This window comes from Ctenopharyngodon idella, chromosome 3, assembly GCF_019924925.1.
Source record: "Ctenopharyngodon idella isolate HZGC_01 chromosome 3, HZGC01, whole genome shotgun sequence".
In the NCBI taxonomy this organism is placed as follows: Eukaryota; Metazoa; Chordata; class Actinopteri; order Cypriniformes; family Xenocyprididae; genus Ctenopharyngodon; species Ctenopharyngodon idella.
In genome coordinates, this window is record NC_067222.1 from 40,158,951 (window position 1) to 40,171,536 (window position 12,586).

The 12,586-nt window shown below is 35.7% G+C and overlaps 1 protein-coding gene across 1 annotated transcript; it reads right to left on the reverse strand.

Annotated features, from left to right (window-relative positions):
• Positions 1–203: 203 nt before the first annotated feature.
• On the reverse strand, positions 204–6,059 carry LOC127509755 (tripartite motif-containing protein 16-like). Its single transcript, XM_051888704.1, has 6 exons — positions 5,395–6,059; positions 4,839–4,934; positions 4,509–4,742; positions 2,211–2,370; positions 1,746–1,793; positions 204–1,188 (listed from the first exon to the last, which is right to left on the reverse strand). The coding sequence occupies exons 1-6, from the start codon at positions 5,971–5,973 to the stop codon at positions 671–673; spliced, it is 1,635 nt and encodes a 544-aa protein (XP_051744664.1). The 5' UTR covers positions 5,974–6,059; the 3' UTR covers positions 204–670.
• Positions 6,060–12,586: the final 6,527 nt, after the last annotated feature.

Genomic DNA, 12,586 nt, shown 5'->3' on the forward strand with positions numbered 1-12,586 from the left:
GTTCATTTTGTAATGAATCCTGTTTGATCATTTCAACTATAAGGTGCTTTTGATAGTAATAATAAAAACAATTTTTGCATTTATGTGTCACTACAATAAAAACTAAATGAATGTGATTTCCATCAAAACAATTAGAGTTTGAGAAAAGCACAGATACACATCTTCACTCACCATAACTAACACACACACACACACACACACAATAATGGTAATGGTTTTTATACTGTACAAACTGTATATTCTATCCCCCTACACCCCTACCCATCACAGAAAACATTCTGCATTTTTACATGTTTAATAAAACATTGTTTAGGATGTTTCTAAAGCTATTTTAAATATGAGGACTCATGAAATGTCCTCATATTTCATGTTTACGTCGTAATACCAGTGTAATACCCATGTCATTATACAAATTTGTGTCCTCATAAATCATGAAAACAAGCACACACACACACACACACACACACACACACACACACACACACACACACACAGTTGTTGCCGTCTCTATGAGGATTTAATACACATTTATTCTGTTATTTCAGGGAAGTTCAGCTGTATTAATGTCATGAAGAGAAAATAACAGACTCTGTATCATCTCACTGTTACTGATTTATCATGCAGCTCAAAGTATTATGGGTAAAATCTCTCTACAGTTTGTTCTGAAACATCAACACAGTTTCACTGATGATCCAGAACGAGCAGCAAACCCAGGATAGAGCGTCTGAGTGAATGTGGTCTGGACTGTGTGGATGAGGCTCATTGTGTCAGAGACGCTGTAGAAGGACAGAGTTCCTGCACTGTGATCCACATACACTCCTATTCTAGAGCTGATGGACTTTACAGGGAGAGCAGTGCGTTTGTCATTGTGCCAGAATGAGTAAATGGAGGAAGAGCAGAACAAACTCCAGGACTGATCATTAGCTCCAAACACACACTCATCACCCCATCCCTTCCTGCTGATGCTCTTATATGACACTGATATACACACACTCCCACTCCACTCAATCTCCCAGTAACAGCGTCCACACACACTCTCTCTACACAACACCTGACACCTCTGATCAAATCTGTCTGGATGATCAGGATACGGCTGGACTGTGTCAGTGACAGTAATCACTCTGTTCCTCTCAGACAGACGGAGGTATTCATTCACTGTGTTCAGATCCAGAGTGAGCTGATGGGAATCTGATGGAGAGAAACACATCAGAATCAGGAATTATGAATCTGATCTTTTAATGTATCTGAACTCTTCATGCCTCAATGTTCAGTGTATCATCAGTGTCTCAGTACAGATGACCAGATATCCTCAATCATCATTTACATGATCAGATATTAAACTCTTCATCTTTCACATTCAACATGATGTTTAGGTTTAGTTTCATTGTGTTTTGTTTTGACTCTGTTCTGTTTCTGTTTACTTTTGTTCCTTGTCATTGTTAACTCATCTAGTTTCCTAGTGTGTGCCATTTTGTTTCCATGGTTACTGGTTTGTTTCACCTGCATTTCATTTAGCTCTCTTTGTTAGCACTGTATATATATATATCACCCTCAGTTTGCTGAGTTCTTTGTCTTGTGTTGTTTATGCTGCCTGTTTTCCTGTCGTCTTCATCGTTGTTGTTTATCTTGTTTTGTTTTTTTTTAATTAATAGTGCTGCAATTAGACCCCCCTTCTCGTTTTTTCCTGACCAAACTGTGACACATGAACACATTCAGTGAGTTTTTCTGCTTGTTTTCTTACTTACATTGTAGGAAGTCGTTCCTGGTCTTGGGATTCATGTTGGTGAATGTGACTGTGGAAATAAACAGACATGAACAGTGTGAAGAGAAAAGACAAGATAAAATCCATCCATTTCTAAGACATTTCTGATATGATGTTGTACAGTATGATATTCGATGATCGGATTTGATCCTAAATTCCATGGATTTTATCCTACATCATGTATATATATAAACACTTGCTCATGATGATGAGTGCCGTACTTCTGAACCATCAAGAGATATTTGTGTCTGTTCTGTAGGTGGATTTGATGCATTTGTTCACATTTCACTTGAATTTACGAGGAACTGTGATTTATAAAGTGGGATGCATTTAAGAATTTTTTTTGTTTATTTGTTTTATAAATCACAGGAACATTTCAGAAACTGTTGTACGTTCACATTTCAGATCTTTCTACACACGTCTGTATAAACGAGGCGCAGGACTTTACCTCTGTCAGAGATCTTCTTGATCTCCTCTTTGCAGAAATCCTCCAGTTTGTCTCTCAGCTGACGGACAGATTCTCTCACGCCATCAAAAGAGGAGAGAGAACTGAAGGGATCATCGGGTCCATCTGTAGATTCAGGAGGTGCTGAGAGAGACTGGAAACTCTACAGAAAACACAAATCAAAACTCATCAGCTCCACACTTCAGCCAATAACCTGCTCTATATCAGATCTGTGCGGCTCTTGTTGATCTTCAGTAACTCGCCTCAATCCAGCACTTTCACACAATCAGACATTCATGATTTAATGCTACAAACTCCAGTATTTGACACTTACACTCCTGGTGAAAAAGAAAAGTGCATTTCAGCATACTTTTAAAAAGATTACTTATTACAAATATACTATAATTTTAAAAATACACTTAAGAGCAGATTGAATGTAATGTTTTCGGACACTTAATTATTTTTTTAAATTATAATTAAAATATATATTTTAATTAAATGAATGTATTACAGTATAAATTCATATTAAATGGAATTTTTGACTTAATTTGGATTTAAGCATCTTTAAATGTAATTTCATAATTATTTCTCTTTGTCTTCATAATTACTTCTCTACATCCTCTGTTGTCTTTGAAATATGATTAAAGTTACTGCTGAATGAACTGACAAGAATTTATGGAAAACTAAAATATAATTTAATGTCATTTGTATTTGATTTGATTGATGTATTTAAATTTATTAGTAATATTATTATTAAATATATTAGTAATGTTAGTAAAATATAAGTTGCAATTTGGTACATTTAAAATATGTTCACTTTTTTATGTTTTATTTTTGTAATTTTTGCCTGAAGCATTGGTGCTCTGCCCACGAGGCTATCGGCACTGATTAAAATATTTCATATGTATATAACAAACTAGAGTCAAAATTATAATAAAGTATTTTATATGTGCTTTAGTATGTTAGTTAACGCATCAAAATAAGTGCACTTCTTTAAAGCACAACAAAATATTATTAAAAACCAATGATTTAAAATGTTCTTTAAAGTAAAACTAATTGTGACATTATTTAAAAGTGTGCTTAAGTGTGTTAAGAAACAGTCATGAAAGTGTTTCTCTTACAGTAAGTGGCCTTTTCTTTCATTAATACTGTATTATCTGCAAGTCCAGTTTTTATTAAATACCCAGGTGAAAACAAAGTACACTTCCATAATGTACTTAAAGTGCTCTATTTTCACGGACTAATTTTGTAATTAATATACTAAAAATTCTTCTTTACTACTTCTTATGATAATCTTAAGACCATCTAAGTGTACTCAACTGTGTTATTTTAGACACCATGAATATGAACTAAAATGTGCTTTTAACATACAGTACTATCTCTGGTTTAAAAAAATGTATTTAGTTACCACTTCTAGTACAATTGAACCCATTTTTTACTTTTACTTTTTTTTTTTTTTTTACCTGGGTATACTTAAGATTTGGTATAAGATTTGAAGTACACTTCAAGTGCAGTACAATTAAGCACACTTCTTTTTCACAAGGGACTATGTGTAAACTTTCTAGGAAATGTTTTGGATGATAAAACATCTGCTACGATCATAAATGTTCGTGGAGTCACACTGTAGGGCTGAGAAGATTTGCTGAGGAAAAGCAGTTCAAGAGTAGATTAACCATTATTTGTAACTTTTGACTGGTTAGAGGCACTGAAACTTCACAAGGACCCTTAAGGCTTGATTTCAAGGTCAAGTTTTGTTTGGTTTTAATAAGCATTGCTAATATATACGGCCTCAATTCCTGTCTGGAGACTTCATGGACAAATTCATCAACGTGTTACAGGTGAACAGTTATGGAAATAAAAATTAATCTTATCAGGTTTGAAGATCACCTGACCCAATTTTGGTGACAATTACTGAAAATATTGTAGTACAAATAAAAGATTTCATTAAAAAGATGCTGAAAAATCTAGTTGGGTGGAAATTGATCCCATCAAGTTCACTGATTTCATCATGACAGAAGAAATCTAAAGTAAAAATTAGTTAATAGTGTTTGTCACCTAATAATTTATTACAGAAAAAAGAGCTCAGAAAAATGTTTCCTGTGAGATTTTCCAGGTCTTTGTAAGTGTGTCTCTTTAAACAGAAGATGATCAGATGAGACTCTGACTGATGATTATATGATAACAAACACTGGACTGAATCTGAATTCCTGACAACATCTCAGTCAACGGCTCATTCTGCTCTCATGAAATGTTTCTCTTGCTCAAGTCCACTATGATCCTGTTCTTCTAGATCTCTGTTACCTGCAGGAAATGGATGTGATCATGTGTGTGTGAAAGCTGCTCCAGCTCAGCGTCTCTCCTCCTCAGATCATTGATCTCCTGCTCCAGTCGCTCCAGTCGTCCTTCAGCTCGACTCACTGCAGCCTTTTCCTGATCTCTGATCAGCTGTGTGACCTCAGAGCGGCTTCTCTCAATGGAGCAGATGAGCTCAGTGAAGATCCTCTCACTGTCCTCCACTGCTGTCTGTGCAGAGCGCTGTTAGGACACACATCACAATCACACAGTGGCTTCAGCGGGACTGACAGAGTCCAAACTGAGACGTCTCAAACTTCTCTTCTTCTCCAGACTCACCTTATGAGACTCCACAGCCTCTCTCAGCTGCTGAAGATCTTTCTGTCTCTGCTGGATTCTCTGACGGATCTTTATCTGCGTCTCCTTCAGCTGTTTCTGGAGGACAAACCAATAACAGGAAATGACACGTAAAACTACTATCACACAAACATTAAAGTTACATGAATCCAGAACTGGTGGAGGGTTAAAGATCAAGCATGGTAATTTATACTGTAGGTTCAAACCACAGATTCATAGTTTCATGAAATGAGATTATGAACGAATATGAAACTGAAATGTCAGCAGTATTTCATCAGTCTAGTTTTATATGAATACTTCACCATAAAGTTTTAATTCTGTCATCATTTACTCTCCCTCATGTCGTTCCAAACCTGTATGACTTTCTGTTTATTGTGAGACACAACAGAAGATATTTTGAAGAATGTTTACAGAGACCAAATAAAATATAGACTAAAATAGATGATACATTCTTTAAAATATCATCGTTTACATTTCACAGAAGAAAGATGAAGACAGCACTTTCATTTCTGCGTGAACAATCCCTCTCAGTTCATACCTGTTTCTCTGTCCTCTGTGCTGCAGTTGATACAGTGTTGTGGTCTTTATGTTCAGACTCCTTACACCACACACAGATGCATTGTTGATCAGTGATACAGAACATTTCTAGCTCTTTGTCATGTTTACGGCAGATCATGTCCTGCAGTCGTTCAGTGGCATCGATCACTTTGTGTGGTTTACGAGAGTGATATTCCTCATGACGGTCAAAATGAGTTTGACAGAAAGACTCCTGACACACCAGACAGGACTTGACGGCTTTGTATTTTCTTCCAGTACAGACGTCACACTGCACGTCTCCAGCTCCAGTGTAACAGTCAGCAGGAAGTGTAGTCTTCTTCAGTTTCTCCACCACTTCAGCCAGCATGGTGTTTTTAGCTAAAGCAGGTCTTGGACTGAAGGTCTGTCTGCACTGAGGACAGCTGTAGACTCTCTTCTCATCCTCCTGATCCCAGCAGCCTGTAATACAGATCTTACAGTAACTGTGTCCGCAGGGAATGGTCACTGGATCCTTCAGGAGATCCAGACACACTGGACATGTGAACGCATTCTGATCCACTGAAATCCTGGCTTCTGCCATTTTACTGCGTGAATTCAGAGAGACACAAACACACAACAGATCAACAATACTTCAGTTTCTGTTTCTCTGAACTGAGCAGATGAAATAGTTCCTGCTTCTGTGTTTGAGTGACGTGTGGAAAACAGGCGTGTCTGTAAAGCAGCTTCCTCATTCCTGGTCCAGGAGAGTCAAACTCCTGCTGAGCAAAGAGCACATTTATGAATGACAAACTCTAGATGATGATCTTCTCCAGACTGGAAATTAATATACCTGGGCACAAGTCATGTAGTGTATTTGCCTTTAGACTGCAGCATTGTATCTTTTTTTTTTTTTTTTTTAAATGTACATTGTAGTTTAACGCCTTTGACTATACATATCGTTTCAAAGCAGCTTTACAGAAACTGCCTTTTTCTACAGTTCAAAGATAACACAGATCAGGCAGTTATCTAACATCATGTGTTCATTTAGCAGAAACAATGAGCTCATTAAAGCAACTATAACAAGTTGTGATCATAATGATTTCAATATATAGAAAATATGCAGTTTTGTATGTTGATCCAGAGTTGGCATCATCTGAAGTCTTTGCAGGGTTACTTAGCTGCTGTTTATAACATTTCAAGAAATAGATAGTCATGTGTTTTTGATATAACTGGAGTGAACGCTCTCCCTCCTTTAGTGGACTTAGATATCCTACCAAAAGTCCAAAGAGTCTCAAAAGAGTTTTGTGACCTGAAAGAGCGTGATGGATTGTGATAGAAGATCAGTTAAATATACAGGAGCTAAACCATTTATGACCTTATAAGTCAGTAGAAATACTTTGTAATCGATAAAGAACTTAATCCATAATAGGTAAATAATAAAATTGTGGTTATATGATCATATTTTCGTGCCCTGGTAAGAACTCACTGCTATTCATCAGCCAAGCCCAACACACAAACAAACAAACCAATAACAAAGACATGTTGAAGAAAACAAATAATGCTGGCAACCTTCAGACATTTGGAAAAACAATTGTAACGACAGACAAAATAGAGGAAAATGCTGTCATTACCTTTTGCTCTGCTTCACATGAATACAATCAATCCAATCACTGAAAACCACACGGTTATTAAATGTGATATATGCTCTGAAAGAAAACAGACATACATAAATTATATTAGAGGTACACGTACAGTGCTTGCAGAACTGTAACACTGTAAAAGTGTTTTAAGTCATTTAAATATAACAGCATATTTCATACATGTTTCTATATTTCATGAATGTGTGGCTTGGGCTTCATTATTCAGATAATATTACTCTGCACTGGAAGCTCCTGTCACCAAGACAAATGACTTGTGTGTGTATTAACATACTTGGCATTAAAGCTCATTCTGATTCTTGGGGCAAAAAATTACAAAATATCATGATTAGCAATCATTTGTGGAAAAGTTTCTTAATTAATGAAATCCTGCCGAATTAAATCTAATAGCAGGAGAACTGAAAAAAATATACTACAGTGTAAGTTTTTAATGGCCATTATAAAACGGTCAGTTCCTGTCCTTGATTCTGATTGGTCAATATCTGTGTTTTATTCATGATAAAACACGGCTATGACCTCTTCACCCAACGGTTCTGTGTATCACTACACAACACCCTTAGCAACCACTCTTAGCAACGTAAACTGTTTGTTCTCAATTGATATTGTTCATTGAAGCTTACTGTACTATGTAGAAGATTATTGTGAGAAAGAGATCGAGTGAGCGAGTTTATTACCTGCATTCAGATTTAGCATTTTCCTTCAGGTCAGTCCTATTTTCATAATAAAAAATCTTTTTCTCACTATGGGCCACAAGAGAAATATTAATAATATTATCTTGTCCTTTTAACAGTTAAGGGGTTTTCCTATGACTGACAGCACTAGTCAAAGCATTTGTCAGTTGCGTCTTGTTCCGTGTTCACAACAATTCAGTCTTTTTAATGTAAAAGTCTTTGCTACTGACTGACACACTCATAAAGACAGTCTTTGCTGCCATCTAATGGCGTAATAATGTAACTTCTGTTGCTGTTCACGGTCAGGGACTATTTTTTCCGGCGGAATGAATGCTTTCATGAAGTTTACTTCATGAAAGTTGCATTAATACATATTTTTGGCATTAATATTTGCATTGTGTGGTAACCGTATTATAAATGCAAGGTACTCGAGGCTAGTCTCAGCCGGCATTTCAACATTGATTCAACGTCAGGTACCATGGTTGAATCAACATACGATTACCTTTCGGTTTTGCAAATTGGATCAACGTTAATATTGTGACGTTTCACCTGTTGAAATTACGACGTTGTTTCACTGTCTTATGGTTGAATTAATGTTAGATTACCTTTCGATTTTGCAAATTGGATAATGCGACGTTATTTCACCCTCTTACCTTCAACATGAATGAATACACTATTTTACATTAAATTATAATCTAGTTTGCATTTGTACAAACATGACAATACTAATTAAGTGTTTTACTGTACACACACTAAAAAAAAGTTACAAATGGTGGCAGCAAATTACAAACACCTTCAATCAATTACCACGTTCAAGACTGTAAAACAAAGTTTTATTTTAGAAATCTGAAAATACTGTACAAAACATCAACTTGCAGTGTTTAGAGGTAATATTAAAAACCTGTAGAATATGAAAATACAATTTTTTTTTGTACAATTACAGCATAAACCTTAAATCGGGGCTTTTCTAGCTCAAAATGATGCAGAAGTAAAATCTTTATTATGTACCCACATTCATGTGTACCTTCAACTTGAAAAAAAAAAAAAAGACTTTCTAAGCACAAATTCTGAAGTATTTTAATAATTTGATATATATTTTTTTTATTTATTTTGAGAACATCATATGTAGTGTTTGACAGTATTTTGTAAGACGGATTGACCTCAGTCCCTCGAAGAGAGGCATGGCACTCTATAAGAAAACTGTAAATTTTAAAGATAAATCAAGAAATGCAGTAATCATCTTCCTACAAAGATGGTTGATTCTGTGGACCAGGGTCCTTGATTTGCGTTGACTCTGGTGGTTGTGAATGTGATGACTGGCGAGGGATGTCAAAGAGGGAGGGTATTGGTATTTCTGACCTGGAACTGCCTTTTGTGCAGTGGAGGTGCGTGGAACAGTTTGAGAATGGACACAGGCAGGAGCCTGCAACAGAACCGTGTTGGTGGAAAAGGGGTATCGGAGCATATGACTGCCTGCCTGAGTTTTGTTAATAGCTGGAGACAGCATCAATAGCATCAAGCATCAAAATACAGCCACCTTGTAATTCACTATGCAGGAAAAATAAAACCCTGCCTTAAATTAAATTCATTTAATATGTAAAGGAGAAAAGCCTTGTTCAGTGCTTGGACACATAGTGTAGTTGTGCTTTGGGTGATCCAAGACAGTCACAGCTCAAGGTCCTTTCTGGTGCCGTGCCCTCCTCTCTCTTCACTTGTCCACTCTCTTTACTACTGTGTATAAATAAAAACAAAAACATCAAAATATATTATCATTTAATACTTACATTTAACAGTTCAATTACAGTGGGACTGGAAAAAAAACTAACTATACAACAACACTATTCATTCTAAAACACTTGTGATGTTATTTAAGTTTACAATGGCAAAACCAAAATCAATTATTCAAAAGCAAAGCCCCCAGGAGGAATTGAAAAGAAAAAAATTAAATGATATGTCAATTATGGTTACAGTCATCATAAGATCATGATTTAATCTTTGAAACAGTCAACAAATTGTGTTGTTAAGCTGAGGGAGCTGTGGTTTGTTTTTTAGCGTGTCTCTTCCAATGCAGGTTTATATTGTTTCTCCTGGGGGCTCCATACATTACTAATTATATGGAGAAACATCACACTTTGAATACTGGATCCTAACTATATTTTGTATTAAGTAAATCAATTAAAATAAACTTAAGTACATTTGTATTCAATTCAGTAATCGAAAATCACAAAATGTTAATATCAACTAGAAAAAGAAGTGACAGTGAGGCAGAGAACAATCTCTTACCAAATTGCCAGTAATCAGCCAGATGTTTGGTGAATCTACAAAAGGGAAAGAAATGGTTCACTGAAAAGTCCTTAAAATCAGGAATTTAATGTTTACTATTCCTTCAAAGAATCTTAATTCATTTAAACTACACAGACATTTATCATTATATAAAATTCTAAACAAGAACAGAGTATTGTCATCTTTAAAACTCAATTAGTTATTTTATAATTAAATGAATTATAAATATTAAAAACGTAAAAACACGTAATGCTTCGCAATTCCATCAGAAAATGTGAATCCCTAAAAGATAAACAAAATGAATTCACAACAATGAACTCTTTTCATAGATTTCAATTCAATTTCAATTTTATTTGTATAGCACATAAATGCATAAATCGTTTTTATTATTACTATCAAAAGTACCTTTCAGTTGAAATGATCAAACAGGATTCATTACAAAATGAACAGATTGAGGATAGTGTGGTTTTGAATAATGAAATAACAGAAACAGTAATGTAAGAAGTGAAGATGTGGAAAATGACATTAGTAGTGGAGAAAATAAAGAAATGAAAGTTCAAAATGTGAGGAAAATTGTGATGCAGAAGATGAAGAAGCACTTCCTGAGATTTCAGATATTGGTGGAAAACATGAACTCTTCAGAAGAAGACACTGGTGGACATTCAGCTTCTCTGCGTCTCTTTTAAAGGAGACAGTTCATGTGTCACACTTCACAGGATAGGTCTGTTTTCTGGTTGTTTGAGTGTAGCTTTAGTTTGCCATTTAAAACATAAAATAATTTAGACTGCTGCACAATAACGTGTTTTTCTTTCCATAGTGAGAAATCATACACAAAGGTGAAATGGTCATTTTCATCACCAGTATGCTTATAAACAAACAATGAATGAATAAACCTGTTTCAGGAAGTCTTCGTTCATTCCCAGGTTCTGGAAACACTGTGCAACACTGCCTCCTGGAGGAATATACTTACAATGACAACTAATCAGACAACTAATTTCTCAAGCTCACTAATGCTGTTCATTCAACTACTTCTGTTAAACGAGGTCTCTCATCATTTTGCGAGCAACTGGTGATAAAGAAAAATGCCACGTCGCAATATTGAAAATATTTCCATTTTAAACCATGAAGCGGAGCCAGTTGATATCACACAAACAATGAGCAAACTTTGCGTGAGAGTTATGCTGGTGAAGAAGTCTCAAACTCCAGTCATTTAGGCCTGTTCACTACAGAAACTGAAAGTAAAAACTAAGCTTTTGGCATCAGACGCTGCAATAACGGCGCATATTCTCTTAGAGACAATGAGAGATGAATCTAATTTATTTTATTAATATTTCTCTTGTGGCCCATAGTGAGAAAAAATAGTATTTTTCGTGAATTGAGAAGTATTTTGTGTTAAACAAGTTTTTCTTTAAATGAGGAGTAAGCTATCTAACTAATATTTTATTGTCCTCGCAGCGCGTCAGTTATGCGGTGATGCGCTATGATATCGCGGGGCAAATGAATTTCAATATTAATTTAATAATAAAAGTAGCATGATCATAAGAAGAATTTAATAGCTCTGCATGCCCGTCCGCTATATGCCACTGTGAAGGGATAAACGGCATCAAATCGATTAACTGTTTTATCCAAATCCACATGCATGGACCATTTAGTCTCATGATGTTCCTCTTGTGTTTTCAGTCGGCGCAAGACAGAAACGTTTACTAGACTGTGGACTAGCTTTGACTCTCTGAACAGTGACCATGGCCAATTTTTATGACCATGGACGGTTTGCGTGTGTATGCGCAGAACGCGTCTTTCCGGGCTCATGGGCCAAGACATTATCTTTGAAAGGCTCGTGTGCTCTGGGGACAAAGGAACATATTTTGAAGACTTGCGCGCGACGGAGGGGAACGTGGGAAATGAAGTATACCCGGGCCTTAACCACTCCAAATTAGTGGAGCTGACGGATCACATGTCGCCCATGCATATATATATATATATATATATATATATATATATATATACACACACACATACTTGTATATGTGGTTTACGGGGACTCTCCATAGACGTAATGGTTTTTATACTGTACAAACTGTATCTATCTCCCTACACTACCCCTACCCTTAAACCTACCCATCACAGGAAACTGTCTGCATTTTTTTCAAATTTAAAAAAAAAAAAAAAAAAACACAGTTTAGTATGTTTTTTTAAGCCATTTGGTTTACGAGGACACAGGGAGTGTCCACATAAACCATGTTTACGTTGTAATACCTATGCCATTATACACATTTGTGTCCTCATAAACCATGTATACAAAAACACACATGTAGACCTGTTGTTAAGCATGCACAGATCATTTATTAGGTTCATTTATTATAGAGTGCTTGTCAGTCCTTCTTCATACTTTTACTGTGTATGTATTTTCCAGATCAAAACTGCCTAAAATTGGACTACTTGGGCGACTGAGAAAAAGATCATGAGATTTTTTGAGAAAGTTTTGCTCATGCACTGGCAGGTACACAGTAGGATCTTTTTTTAAACATATTTATGTTTGTTGGAGAAAAAGAGACTGATCTGGTCATTGTCCTGTGCATCTGCTAAAATAAAGTTTAGAAAG

What these genes read in the sequence shown, in the direction of transcription:
- LOC127509755 (XM_051888704.1), bottom strand. Translation starts at nt 5,973, where the DNA reads ATGGCAGAAGCCAGGATTTCAGTGGATCAGAATGCGTTCACATGTCCA. An exon ending in AGGCTGTGGAGTCTCATAAG is followed by an intron (nt 4,743 to 4,838) that starts GTGAGTCTGGAG and finishes GTGTCCTAACAG; the next exon opens with CGCTCTGCACAGACAGCAGT. An exon ending in CAGGAACGACTTCCTACAAT is followed by an intron (nt 1,189 to 1,745) that starts GTAAGTAAGAAA and finishes TCTCTCCATCAG; the next exon opens with ATTCCCATCAGCTCACTCTG.